Source organism: Diabrotica virgifera, chromosome 5 (genome assembly GCF_917563875.1).
Source record: "Diabrotica virgifera virgifera chromosome 5, PGI_DIABVI_V3a".
Classification (NCBI taxonomy): Eukaryota; Metazoa; Arthropoda; class Insecta; order Coleoptera; family Chrysomelidae; genus Diabrotica; species Diabrotica virgifera.
In genome coordinates, this window is record NC_065447.1 from 139,512,877 (window position 1) to 139,528,644 (window position 15,768).

The window sequence follows — 15,768 nt, forward strand, 5'->3', positions numbered from 1 at the left end:
ATATATCTCTCGTTAATTTTGCATTCAAAGAAAATATGGTTCAAATCTCTAATGGAAACATTATCACAAAAACAGACTGATGAATTAACTATTCCTAATTTGTGCAGATGTGCCTCATATTTTCCGTGTCGAGTTTTTAATCTGACGATAGTAGAAATATCTTGCTTTTGCAGGCTATACTTAAATATGTATTCAGGTGGCGGAGGAAGTTCTTGATGTAAAGAAAAATATAAATTTTTTGATATGCTTGAAATATTTTTCCATTGTTTTTTCCATATTTTATTTATTCTATCTTTGACGTCATTTATTGCATCTGTCGATAAGATCTGAGTTAGGATCTCACCATTTTTTATTGCATCTTTGGCCAACTCATCCACTTTCTCATTACCCAGTATACCGGCATGCCCTTTTGCCCATATAAACACTACTTCCACTTTAGACAAATTATTTTTTATATTACATAAAATTTTTGATTTGTATGAATTAAAATCAGTGTTTTGAATTGCATATATTGCAGATCTGGAGTCTGTTATTATCACAGCTTTTTCAATATTATTCTCTTTGATCCATTCTAGAGCTTTTTCGATGGCTATAATCTCAGCTGTAAAAATACTACTAATACTAGATAATTTATAATTATTATGTTGATGGGTATTTTGCACATACATAGCACATCCTACTCCTGTTTGATTTTTAGAACCATCTGTGTAAATTACTGTATAATCCACAAAGTCGCTCAGTATAGATTTTACTAAAATATTATTTAAATGATTTGATTCTGTATATTTAGGAATTATGATTCTTGGTTTTTTTTATCAAAGTTTTATATTAAAAAAGTTATTCTTCATAAAAGGCTCTGCATGGTCCAAAACCTAAGATTCAATCATTAGATATCAAATTTGATGAATATTATACGAGGTATGTCAAAAAGTAGCTTTATTTTTCACAATATTGAAAATTGCTATTGTGAAAAGTTGTTTGGAATTAAAAACTATATTTTAATATGCAATTACATCCTTCTAATTGAATTTTTTTTTTAATTATGGATAACTAACATTATTTTCAGTAATTTTAATTCTAATAACTCTTGTATTATTAATTTTACGAAAAAAGTGATTCTTACTTAAAATACTCTAAAACCTAAAATACAACCACCTTATGTCAATTTTATACGAGGTATGTCAAAAAAGATAAATTTAGATCAAGAGTAAAGTACCTTTATAGTTCAAAATATTTCAATTAGAAGGATGTAATTACATACTGAAACATGGTTTTTAATTCTTAATAACTTTTCATAATAACAATTTTCGATATTGTGTTATATATTACTCTTGAGCTAAATTCATATTTTTTGACATACCTTGTATAAAATTGATAAAATTTGACATAAGATGGTTGTATTTTAGGTTTAAGACCATGCAGAACTTTTTATTAAGAATCACTTTTTTTCGTAAAATTAATAATAAAAGAGTTATCAGAATTGAAATAACTGAAAATAATGTTAGTTATCCATAAAGGTTTCAAAAAAAAATTTCAATTAGAAGGATGTAATTGGATATTAGAATATAGTTTTTAATTCCAAACAACTTTTAATAATAGCAATTTTCAATATTGTGAAAAATAAAATTACTTTACTCTTGAGTGGAATTCAAACTTTTTGACATACCTACCTCGTATAATATTCATAAAATTTGATATCTGATGGTTGAATCTTAGGTTTTGGACCATGCAGAGCTTTTTATGAAGATTTTTTTTTCGTAAAATGAATAATAAAAAAGTTTTCCATATGGATACACCTTACAGGGACATACTGTATTTAATTTTTATAGTAATTTTTCGATTTTTAAATGATTTGTTTCCTAAGGTAAATAGGTACTACCCACATAACAATTTCATGTGCTTAGTAGATTCATAGAACATACTTTTCAGAAAAAGTATATACTGAGAATATGCGTAATTACCATTGGGAATGTGCAGAGCACATACTGAGTATATACTGCATTACAGTAATTAAACGTTCTATGTATATACTTAGAATGTACTACCGAACTTCTTTTCAGTATAATATACTAAGAATATACTTTTTAGGATATTCCAAGGACGTGCTATAAACCTTCTATTTACATACTTAGAACGTACTACCTTACATCTTTTTAGTATCTGGGAAGAATAGACTTTTAAGAATATCCCAAGGAACAAGGAAGTGCTATATTGCTCAGAAGTATGTTTTCAGCATCACCTAATCTCATCTTAGATTCTACTGGTTCTACCAAGTACCTAGTTACATATTCTAATTGCATATGAGAATGTAGTTAGTACATTCTACAATATTACTTAAAAAGTAAGTATGTATATATTTTAGTTATTTATTATAAATATTACATAATATTTATCTAAACTAACCTATAAGTAACTAAAATTTATATACTTAAATATATGTACAGCTGGTTCCTAAAAAAACTGATACGGCTCTTAGTAAGATTTGATCATTTTGAGCAGTGTATGTGATTGGTCTGACATTAAATTATATTTATTATGACAGACAAATAATAAAATAAACAAACAAACAACTGATTACATATTATGTTAATTCATAAATTGTGTCTAAATTTTGATATTATTTTGAATTCCTGCATTTTATAAAGAGTATATAAATGATAGTTTTTACATAATAGGGTTGTTGTCCAGATTTAGCCATACGGCTCACACTCCCTCTAAGGGGAATATTGACTCATCCCAGATACCTACGGTAGCAAAAGGATTGAGCTATGGTGGGACTCTTTCTGTGTTATCGAGCCCTAGGTGACTTGGTATGCAGTTGTAACTCCCAAAAATTTTCGTACACATCTAGCCATTGCGAGTAGTACAGCTTTCTGAATGGTCTTGTAAAGATGTTCATTTAGCCCCAGCTTTTTTATGCTTTCGAGGAGGTTCTTCGGAACGACTCCAGTGGTAGACATAATAATAAGTATCGTCTGGGTACTTTGCATTCTCCATTGTCTTCGTATTTGAATTTCCAGATCTCTGTACTTGGCGATCTTTTCAGTAAATTTACTTGGGTTAATATAGGGTTGTTGTTATTATTTTTATTATTATTAAGGAATAAAACAAACGACTTAACTCAACAATATATTAAAGCAAGAATTGTAACCAAATTAAAAGATAACTTGGCACTACCAGAGGCAGCAAAACATTTTAACTTAAGCAGAACCACAGTTTTTCTATTAACAAAAAATATATTTTTTGCTGCAGTTCTGTACCTACGACGCGATGATTTAATTCTGCGCCAAGTTGTTGTCTTTCTTCCCGGAAACTGTGATATAATTCTTGCAGTTTTCGCATCTACAAAAGGATTCTCTTCTAATCTCTCCAAAAGCGTACAATCTTCATGAGCGGCAGATATTTTTGGTCTTCCAGAACCTTGCTTTCTTTTGGGAGTTTCTTGTTCTACTTTTATTAATATTAAAAACTGTTATTCTGCTTACGTTAAAATGGTTCGCTACGGCAGATAGTGACCAACCATCTTATAATTTCGTTACAATTCTTGTTTTTAGTTTTTTGCTAGCATGTGGAGCCATTTTTGAGGTTGAACAGAATAAGTTCTTCTTCTTCTTCTTTTTTGTTTTTGGTTTCGCTGCAAGGCGATTACCAGCACGATTTATAAGCGATCTTGACGTAGTCTGGCTCTAAGCCATAACAAAATCGCTGACTATGTTCTTGTAAGGAAGCTTTTGATGAGGTGTGATGATTATAATTAAATGAGATTAATTGGGTCAGGTTCAGTATGATTAAAAATTAAAACATAAATTAAATGACAAATAGCAACAATAACACGGATACATATAAACAGTTGAGCCTTGCAATTTGTAAGCTTATTTTGTTAATTGCTAGAAAACGCATTGCAGTTTATAAGCTTATTTGGTTAATTGCAAGAAAACGCATAATTACATTGACTGATTCTTCCGTTAAAGAACTTAGAATATTGTATATAGAGAGCGGTGTTTTGAAGTTCATGGAAATAAATTTTGTGTATATATCAAAATTAGGAATCACATTAATGGGGCATTCAAAAAATATGTGGTTTAGATCCTCGAGACGACCACATTCACAAAAAGGATTATCTTTTATATTCATTTTATACAGATGTTGTTTTGTTAAACAATGGCCTGTGCGCATTCTAATGATGGTGGTAGTGTGTCTTCTATTTCTATATGGAAAATTTGAATACCAAGGTTTTGTAGGAAAGAAGTCTTGAATTGTTTTGTATTGTGAAGTCTTCTTCTGGACTAAAGATTTCCATTTTTCTTGGTACTCTTTTGTAATTTAGAATAAGTTATAATAATTTAAATATATAAATTTAATTATATATAAATTTAATACAGAATAAGTTATCTGACAAATTTTAAGATTTGACAGTGACAGTGACAGTATGTAAATAATAGTATTTACCGTTCAAAATACACTGCTCAATTTTCTACAAAATACGCTTTAAGAGTCGTATCAGTTTTTTTGGAACCAGCTGTACTTATCTACTATTTAAGTAATATTGAGTTACCAAAATGAATCATATTTTGAAGCACCGCAAACAAAATAAAGAGATTATGTATGTTCCTAATAGTCCTACTCCTTTTAGTACTTTATCGTTCGCCTTCATCCTTAACACTGCACAATTGTAAAATTGTAAAATTTTAGACACAAATATCTGTTTTCGTTTTCATATTTTTTTACCGTTGCGTACTTAATCCCTATCCAGGTAGGAAATGGTCAGAATGAGACTGGCCGTTTGCAGTAATGACTGGAATGGCCCATATCACGTCGATATAATTCCGATCCGATCTTTTATAAATACTTGCTTTTACCGCTTTTACGATCTGGTGATATAAATGGTGAATGATGCATTCTTTCAGTTCTCTGTAACTGAATGTACCTAATCCAACGATGTAAAAATACTCATGGTAAACTCGAAATGGTAAATTCATTTCAATTATAAAAACGAACATTTTTGTTTCGTTAATACAATTAATGTTTAAACTTTTTTACCATACAATTAAAACAATTTTAAGAAATTAATTCGTCCAATGCTAACTACATACATAAATTTTATTAATTATTCCTTAAATAAATAATAAGTTAATTATCCATAAAGCTAACATAATTAGATAATATTTTAAAGATATTTTAAAAGTATGTAGGTATGTAGGAGGAAAATAACAGAGGACGCAAAGAGGAACCCTAGATTAGACTAGTTAACTTGAGAGAAGAAAGAATGTGGAGTGACTTACCACAGTAAATGAGTCAATGAGCTCAATAAGAGTGGCTCCAACTCCGCACGGGGTGTATAGCCTGTATATATATATATATATATATATATATATATATATATATATATATATATATATATATATATATATATATATATATATATATATATATATATATATATATATATATATATATATATATATATATATATATATATAAGTAGTTTGGTATTATTGACTGACAATATGTAGATACAAGTTTTTATTGAGGTTGCAGTCAGTGTAAGGGGCAGGATGAGAGAAACTCTTTGTTACAATCGAGCTTTCGCAAAATTTATTTGCTTCGTCAAGATTAGCTAAAATGAGTATATAATTATAAATACAATGAAATTAAAGATAAAAGAACATTGTATAAAAAAGCACAAAAACTTACAACGTGAGGTTAGTTCATTAATTTAACATTTCCATAAAACATAATTATATAAAAATATCCTTATTTTAATCGTTTTCAAATTTCAATGTTTTAATTTTTACAATTTCTAATGAAAAATTTTGATTTATTAATTTAGTTCTAAATTTGATTAATGCCAGAAAGACACTCAATTAATTAATCAAGTTTCTCTCATCCTGCCCCTTACACTGACTGCAACCTCAATAAAAACTTGTATCTATATATATATATATATATATATATATATATATATATATATATATATATATATATATATATATATATGTAGGTATGTACTTATACATAAGTATGTGTTAAGATGTACTCAAATATACTTTTAAAGAATATTCGATAAAGGTATATTCTAAGAATAAACTTTTACGAATATTCTGAGATACTACGTACACGAATGTGCTCAGTATATTAGGTACGAGAATATTCTTTAAAGTATATGCAAAGAACATGAAATTTAGAATGTTTTTTAAGGTACATGCTATGCATGTACTACGCAAGTACTAAAAAGAATATACTCCGACGAATGTTGGTAGTATATGCTTTGAACATGATGCGAACATCATTGTTATGTGGGTATTCCTTATTCAGATGGTTAGGTATACAATTATATTGATTGTTTTCCATGTGTATTATAGCTTTTATTATGACATTAAATATTACGTACCTCTTTTTGCTAAACGCTTCTACCGTTTTTGATGATGTGTTATACATGTATAGTCTGTCTTCCAAATTATTTTTATTTTTCTTGATAATTCGATTTGGTTTGCGCTCTGGATGAAATTGTGGAGTACTTGGTGGAATAGAAATAATTTCTTTATATTTTGTGAACATATCTTCGACTTTCTGAAGAGTAACTTCAGCATTTTGTTTAAAATTCTAAAACAAATATTTTATTTTAAAAATTTTGTACAATACTAAAAAAACTCGTTTTTTTTAATTGCTCAAATTAGCTAAAATTAGTAATTAAATGATTTCCTAAATTTAAATCTTAAACTTTGTTTGAAAATTTATAAATTAAGCTTTAAAATGAGACTTTGTAAAGGTCATTTTATGCGTAGAAGCCGAGTTACGATCGAACAATATTCGAAAAATACTTATTTTGCAAATTTCAATTTGCATTAGGCACTAATTTTACAATATGTATCTTTTGAGTTCTAATTATTGGATTTAAGATTAGTAAACGATGTTTTCTTTGTGTTTTATTAAGAGAAAAGGAACATTTTGATGTCTTTCAAAATTTTCAATGTATTTTATATGTATTAATTTTGTTCGAATCCTAAGAAAACTAATAAGTATTTTTGAAAAATTTAAAAGCAGAATGAAAGATTACTTTATTACCGAGGGCCGAAAGTCCCTTAGAATGAGTAAAAAGTTTTTTGAATGAGATATTTGAAATTAAAAATCACACTAAATTTTCTCTTAGTTTTTTACCTCTGTAACTTATTAAAATAAACATTATAGAAGTTTTCAGGGACTTTCGGCCCTCGATAATAACGTAATCTTTCATTCTGCGTTTAAATTTTTCTAAAATACTTATTAGTTTTCTCAGGATTCGAAAAAAATGAATCCCATTTAAATAGCATTGCAGCCGAAAGTTCGTACCCATCCCCTTAAGGCAGTGGTTTCCAACCTTTCTGTACCTGCACCCCCCTTAAAAACCCAAAAATTATTGCGCCCCTTTAATTTTTCTATCAATCTAATTTGATAAACTCATCTGATACTATAATTTATTTAATGGGCTACAAAATAATATACCTACAATATCATGTAAAAATATACTAAAAATAATAATAAAATTTGCTTTTTAATAGTATTTACCGCTTTTGTAAAATAATTTTCTCAGACATTTTGTTACAATTTCCTAATGGTAACAAACAATTGTAACAGCTACAAGCCCCCCTTGCAACAGTCTCGAGCGCCCCTAGGGAGGCGTGCCGCACAGGTTGGAAACCACTGCCTTAAGAAATAAATTTTATTTGAATTTTTTTTATATCTTTTGATTCATGAGCTAGAGCCTTATAAACAATTCATAAACAATTACGTTGTTTATAACAATTTTTTGACCACTCGTATCGAAATCCACCCTTGAAATTCGTAATCAACTGTCAAAAATCCATAAGAAACCGTTGAAATTGCCCATCAGAATTGAATAGGCCATAGTGACCTAGCTGGCGCCTATACTAACAGTATAAAAATAGAACTCAAAGTTTTATTAAAAATAAATATAAAACCATTATATTCATCAAATTTCAGATGAAAGATAAGTAAAGTAGTTATAAATAATATAAATCAGTTAATAACAATAGACACATTCGCTATAGTTATTTTCCTAATAAGTGCAGAAAGTCATTCTTTTCCGTACGCGACTGCAGTTTGCCGAACGACGCGAAGCGGGAGTCTATGCATTCTCCTTTCCGCCACATGCATTCGCTGTTCCTCTTTCTTTTTAACTGCCCAGCATTCAGTTCCGTACATCATAGTGATTACTGGTCTTATGGCTGTTTTATAGAATTTTTCCTTCAGCTTCATTGTAATTTTTCTGTCACACAACACACCACTCGCTTCCTTCCATTGTACCCTCGCTGTAATACCGATTCTAGGTATTAAAACTCTGAATTTTCACAAACATTTCACCATCCAAAGATATCATTTTATTTGTAGTAACTCCATCATTAAAGAAACATTCCAAATACTCTGTTTTCGTCCTACTAAGTTTTGAACCTTTTTCCTCTAGAGCTTGTCTCCACTGTTTCAGTTTTAGTTCTAAGTCGCCTTCACTATTTCCCACCAACACCACATTATCAGCATACATTAAGCACCAAGGAATGTTACCCTTGTACAAGAATTCATCTGTACTCAGTAGATATATCTTAAAAACACCCTGTAATTATCTACGATAATTACTTTCAGTTATTTATGTCATCATAACAATATTACAACCTTCATTCGATTATATAAATATTGTTATCCTAGATCACGATTCACTAATAATTGCAGAGTCAATTATAAACACTTTTCATGGTCGATGCTGAATAGGCATTTCTAAATATATAAACAGCAAAACTATAACAAGGGAATTCTTATTATTATATGAGACATTTGTCATTCTATTTTGGGTGATCAGACGTAATATTTCCACATTAAAGATAGTGTCTCTTTTTCTTCACGAGACGTTCTTTGGGTGCGGTGCTACCAGCTTATGCTCATGCGAGTGTAAATAAAACAACTCAACAAGTAAAAGCGTATCAATTATTCCACCCCTCGGATAAGGGATAACCACCCTCACCGGGAGAAGATAGCCTTAATGCCAGGGCTGTCATACCCTTTAGTTTCGCTGTTATCTGATCTAGAACTAATGAGAATAAATAACGACTAAGCACCGAACCTTGGTGCAATCCTACTTTCAAATGAAATTTATCAGTCTCTCTCACACCTGTCCTAACACTAGTTGTTACTCCCTCGCACATATCTCTCACAATCTTTACATGTTCACCGGAACTCCTTTCTTATTTAGTGCCCACCACAACAGACTCTCTCGAGGAACTCTATCATACACTTTCTCAAGATCAATGAATACCATTGCGCATTTCTTTCTTCATTCCTGTATTTTTTCATCAACTGCCTTATAATGAAAATTGCAACTGCGGTTGATCTACCCTGTATCAAGCCAAATATTATCGGATACTTCGATTTCTTCACGTTTTCCTCATCATCTATCAATTACTTTATTCTGGTAAAATTTGTGAAAACGTGATTTGTAATTAATCTCAATTTAATTTCTTAGTTGGACCGTGTAACAATAATCACTTAAGTTAAAGGCCATTAACAGCGTTTTTCGTTTCTGTCGACGGAAAGAATGGGATAGGTTTCTGTAGACAAATTTGATACAGCATAGAGCTCACTCTGGTAGACTCCGAGTTACCAATGAGCAACAGAATAGATATATCAGAATTTCTATTCGGAGTAATTCTTCTATGACTGTCCAGCCATCCAAAGAGATTTCAGGCATGCTGCAGGAATCAAAGTATCATTGGCTACAATAAGAAGAAGACTTTTAGAGTCAGGTTTGAGAAGTCATCGAGCAATAAAAGTTCCTCAGCTACAACCTAGATATGTTTTGCACCGCCTCCAGCGTTCTCAAGAACACATAGAGCTCCTTCGCCAGTTTTGGAATTTCGTGTTTTTTTCAGACGAGACCAGAATCTGTGATAGATGATAGTGACCTGTGATAGACGATAGACGAATAGTGATAGACGGCGATTTGTGTTTGATTCGTGGCGAGAGCCAACAAGAGTTGAACAACTAGTACATACCTGTTCCTTACTTCCTTTCGCTGGTATCAGTGTTATGTTTTGGGCAGGTAATATGGCAGGTAGACGCACGGAATTGGTGGTTAGTGAACAAGACAAAGGTACATCATACGGATTTTATAACCTCTTGTGAGATGATGGCGAGGAGCACATAGGACTCAAGCGTTTGATGATTATTTTGAGACAGAAGGTATTCACCGTTTGGAGTGTGTTCGCGATATCTCCAGAAATTAACCCATTTAGTACATTCTTTCACGGTTTTTGCTGTAAATTTTAAAGAACCGCTTTTATTGACATGAAATTTGGCATAGGCATAGCTAACATGCCAAAGAAAAAAAGTGATATAGTGCCGATGTGTGCTTTTGACCTGGGGGTGAGTTTCACCCCATCTCGGTGGTGAAAAAATATATGCTAATTATAAGCAACTTTTGTTTTATAGAGTTTTTTCACCAAATCAATACGAGTTATTTGCAGGTGAATATGTTCATTTTTCAACAAAGTAACCACGTTTTTAGACGGTTTTTCTCAAATAACTCAAAACGTAAGCATTTTGTCGAAAAAATAGTCTTAGCAAAACTATAGCCTATAAAAAAGTGAAAAAAATTATGTATATATTAGGTCTCCACACCTAGCAAAAGCAGAGTTATAGATAATGAAAAATAGGTTCATATTCGAAAAATTCCAAATAGAATAATTCAATGTAAAATATCCAAATAATGAAGTATTCTTGGGGAAAAACATTACAACTTTCTTAAAGTGTTTAAAAAAAAGCTTCATTTCTGTTTTTATAAAAAAAATTTCTAGCATCAAATGTAAGCAAGTTGAGCTCAAAATAAAGTTGGTCACTTTTGTTTTGGCAAAAAAAAATCAATAAAATCACCCCCCAATTAGTAATTTAAATGAAATTAATCATTACCGCTTCACAAGTTAGTTTAGTTATGTTGTTTTTATATGATCTGTAAGTTTCATCGAGTCAAAGTGCTTATTTTTGAAAAAATGTGGTTTAAATTGAAATTTTTAAAAATATTAATTTTGAAAGAAATTCTTTTTTTCAAAATAACTTAAAAATTGTTAGAGAAAACAAAAATCTTAAACAATAACAAAGTCTGCTTTACTTTACTTCTAAATATTTTCTATTTTTTTGTTTTTCTAAGACAAAAATTGGTTAAGATTAGGTGTTTCTAAATTTGCATACACTCGTGATAAGTGACTCGTTCAAGCCCTTTTAACTACAGCTCTTTCAAAAATAAGGACTTTGAACCGATGAAACTTACAGATCATATGATCAATACATACGCGAGTAAAAAACTTGTGAAGTGGTAACAATTAAGTTCATTTGAAATGCTAATTAGGGGGTGATTTTCCCGATTTCTTACCAAAAAAAAGGGACCAACTTTATTTTGAGCGTAACTTGTTTACTTTTTAACCTAAAAATTTTTTCTAATAAACAAAAATAGGCATTTTTTAAACACTTTAAAAAAGTTAAAATGAGTTTTCCCCAAAAAAGTGCTTCGTTTTTTGGTTATGGCACGTTAAAATATACGATTTGGAATTAGACGAATATGAACCTATTTTTCATTAGCTATAACTCTGCTTCTACTAGGTATAGTGACATAATATATACCTACACCATGTTTTTCACCTTTTTACGTGCTACATTTTTTGATAAGAATTTTTTTTCCGACCAAATACTTACTTTTTGAGTTATTTGCGAAAAATTGTCTGAAAACGTAGTTATTTTGTAGAAAAATTAACATATTCACTCGCAAATAACTCGAAAATTATTAACTTGGTGAAAAAACTGTATAGAACCAAAGTTGCTTAGAATTAGTAATTTTATAGATTTCCGGACTTATTTCGAACATATATTTTTCACCCCCAAAAAGAGGTGAAATTCGTCCCTAGAGCAAAAGCACACATCGGCACAATATCACTTTTTTTCTTTGACTTGTTAGCTATGTGTATGTCAAATTTCATGTCAATCTAATCGTTCTTTAAAATTTAGACGTTTTGCAATATTTTACCTTTAAAGAACGTACTAATTGAACATGCATGAAATGTGCTCTCCAAAGCTGTTTATGCCCGAAGGAATCCTTCTATAATCTATCATGAACTTACAGTTGCCTTTAGAGAATAATGTGAGAATTTGCCACAGGAAATGATTAATCAACTTATTAGCAATAATAGAGTAGAATCCTGGCTTGTATAGATGCCCGTTGTGGAAATACACGATACTAAAAAAAATATTAAATACATTTTAATTAGAAATACATTTTTTATTTTTTATTTATTAAAAAATAATAATACCCATCTCTTTAAAAACATCTCTCAACTTTATATTTTTTTTATAAATGATCTATAACAGTAGTTTCTAAACATAGTTATAGGCGTGGATCCCGCGTACCAAAAAAAGTTTATTAATAGCAAGCTGAAAATTTGTTAATAGCTTAACGGTGTCTAGTCGGACAACCTTTGGAAACCGGGGTGGTTTTAATTGTGGAACGTGATTTTAATTGTGGAACGTGTCATCCTGACAAGTTTATAATTGTAAAAACTAGCAGGTTGTTTTTAAGTTTATTTAATAGAAAACTTTATATAATATATGAAAAAATGTTTGTCCAAATTTTGTGTAAATGTTAAAAAAAAAATATGTTGGGCATTTTAATGTCCGACACGTAGAACATATCAAATGACAGGAATTATCATATTGGTGGTAAATAGCAGTCTGATTTTTGCACGAGGGTTTAATGAAAGGGTAACAAATCAATTGGAAGTTCTGTCCCACAAATACATGGGATGTTTTCGTAGTCTGACGTTCGAAACCTGTAACCTGTTTCACAATTAAAACTACCCCTGTTCCCAAAGGTTGTCCGACTACACACCGTTAAGCTATTAACAAATTTTCAGCTTGCTATTAATAAACTTTTTTTGGTACGCGGGATCCAGACCTATTAATAATAGCTAACATTTTGGATGAAGCATAACTTTGGAAACTTTTTTTTTATTTATTGTTTTTACATATGACCTGGCCTCTGGTGACTAATCCAGGTCGTTTTTTCCTGATGGCATTACAGATATTTTTTTATATTTTTACATTTTTTACTAAACCACTAAATCTATTTTTACAATTTATTAACTAATTTGCCATAATCTATTAATTACATTACAAACATTTACAAACAAATACATTTAACAAATTTAAGTAAACATAAAATATTTTTGGTACCATCAACTCCCTTCTAAGTTATAAAGACAGTCCCTCTATTTTCAGAAGAGAGTTGGTAGTCTTTTTTTTTTTAATTTAATGAATTATTTATTGATTTATTATTTTTATTTATTTATTTTGTATTGAATTATTATTATTATAATTGTAAATATCTATTTTTGAATTTATATTTTATTTTATTTATTTTAAGTTTATCTTACTCAACTTCATCAGGGTTGGATTATTTGTTGTCTTCTTCTATTATTATAGATTTCTTGTGGTTTTTTAGATATTATTTCTGTTAGATTGTTTAATATTCCAAAATATTCTTCATTTTGTAATATATCTCTTATTTCAATTCTTTCTAATCTTCTTGAAATTGAAATAAGATTAGAAAGAATTGAAATAAGAGATATATTACAAAATGAAGAATATTTTGGAATATTTTGGAAATATATGTAATATTACTTTGGAAACTATATGTAATATAGGTTTAAACCACAAGTATTTTTTTATCGGGGTAATAAAATATTAAATATTTTAACTAATGGTAAGCAATAATTTACCTGTATAATATCGCAGTAACCATTTTCGTCTTCTTTTGGTACAAGTTTAAAATGAATATCACAAAGATCCATAAGGTGTTTAAGCAGTAGTTTTAGTTTATCTGAAGAACATGCACCTATGGAGGTAGGAAGATGATTCTGATATGCTACTAGTCCGTTATATATAACATTATAAGCGTTTAACACCTTTTGATTGGTAGTGGGATGGATTTGCTTAAATTTACTTAATTCATCAATCTAAAAGAAATAATAATTGTAGTAATAGTAGTTGTCTCGTGCCTTTAAATGTGCGTACTGACTTGAGCATTTTTCTCCGAACAAACCGTTCATTTTAGAGCGAACCGAAAATTCTGCCGAACGGAACGAGCCGATCAATTTCGGAGGAGTGTCGGTAACCGTTGAACAATAACAATATCTAACATTTTTTGTTCATTGATGCTCAGTGGGTGCGGGCGATCAACAAACGTTGCGTTTGCGGCAAATTATTAGAATTACTTAATACTAATATAAATAATTAAAAAACATTGAACAGTAAATTTTTTTTAGATCTGATTGATTTATATGAAGACCACTGGAATATATTTATATTCCAGTTGAATCCAAACCAAGGACAATATTATAATAAAATAAAAAAATGAAGCATGACTATTGATAACTGAAGAAGTAGGATGTACTCCTGAAGAAGCTAAGAAAAAATTTGAAAGTTTGATTACCAGTTCTTGAAGAGAAAAAGCAAAAAGTACCAAATCGACAGGTACAGGAAAATTTATTTTTGCCAAAATTCTTACCAAAACTAATAATAATAACTGTTTACTTTTTTAGGAAAGAATGAAATATATGAGTCTAAATAGTTTGCTTTCCCCAATGGAATTTCTTTTAGATAGAGATGAACCAAGAACAACTATTACCCCAGGCTGTGGGTGAAAAAACGTGATATAATTCAGGAATTTTTGAAACCTATCAGGTGTTGTAAAGGACGATGCCAGGAATAACTTCTACTAAATTGTGACCAAAAATATTGTGAGCTTTTTTTTATTGCGATTTTCATTTGTTCAATTTGCAATTTTTAAAGATTTTTAATTTTGCAGCTTAGGATATTCATTTTAGAAAAAAACTTTTGAATAGAAACTTGTAGTAAATTAAAATACCTACAATTTGAGCTATGGTAAGTTTAATTTCGTTTATTGGTTATTGCAAAACAGCCTGCGAAATGTCCAGAATGGCCGTTTTTTACAATTGCGTTATTTATTGTACAAATATTTTTTTTATTTTTTAAAGCTTTAAAATGAAGATCTTTCAATTTCAAACATAAAAAAATTGTAAGGCCGGATTAACGAATTTGTTGCTTATATATTATAAATTGTTTATCCCAAGAGGTCAAATGTCGAAGGCTATAACTTTTTGAAAAAAAAAATCGTAGAGAGTTGGTGAAACATCCAATCTCCTTCTAAGGAGTTATATTTTCATACTCTGATGTAAATAAATGCGTAAAACATTTTTAAACCTCTAATTTTTGGGTTTGAAAATAAGGGGGCAAATTTCGTATAAACATTTAGAGCTGAAACGGCCCTGTACATCCTTATTTTCAAACCCAAAAATTAGAGGTTTAAAAATGTTTTACGCATTTATTTACATCAGAGTGTGAAAATATAACTCTTTACAAGGAGATTGGATGTTTCACCAACTCTCTACGATTTTTTTTCAAAAAGTTATAGCCTTCAACATTTGAGCTCTTGGGATAAACAATTTATAATATCTAAGCAACAAATTCGTTAATCTGCCGTTACAATTTTTTTATGTTTGGAACTGAAAGATCTTCATTTTAAAGCTTTAAAAAATAAAAAAAAATTATTTGTACAATAAATAACGCAATTGTAAATAACGGCCATTTTGGACATTTCGCAGGCTGTTTTGCAATAACCAGTAAACGAAATTAAACTTACCATAGCTCAAATTGTAG

At 29.8% G+C, this 15,768-nt stretch overlaps 1 protein-coding gene across 2 annotated transcripts in view; it reads right to left on the reverse strand.

Annotated features, from left to right (window-relative positions):
- Nucleotides 1-15,768, reverse strand: part of LOC114333175 (uncharacterized) — a 412,711-nt gene that overhangs the window by 327,093 nt on the left and 69,850 nt on the right. For both annotated transcript variants that reach the window (XM_050650379.1, XM_050650378.1), the window contains exons 5-6: nt 13,809-14,045; nt 6,392-6,603 (exon numbers count right to left, since the gene is read on the reverse strand). In XM_050650379.1, the coding sequence (XP_050506336.1) occupies nt 6,392-6,603; nt 13,809-14,045 (449 nt within the window). The remainder of the gene's footprint in view (nt 1-6,391; nt 6,604-13,808; nt 14,046-15,768) is intronic.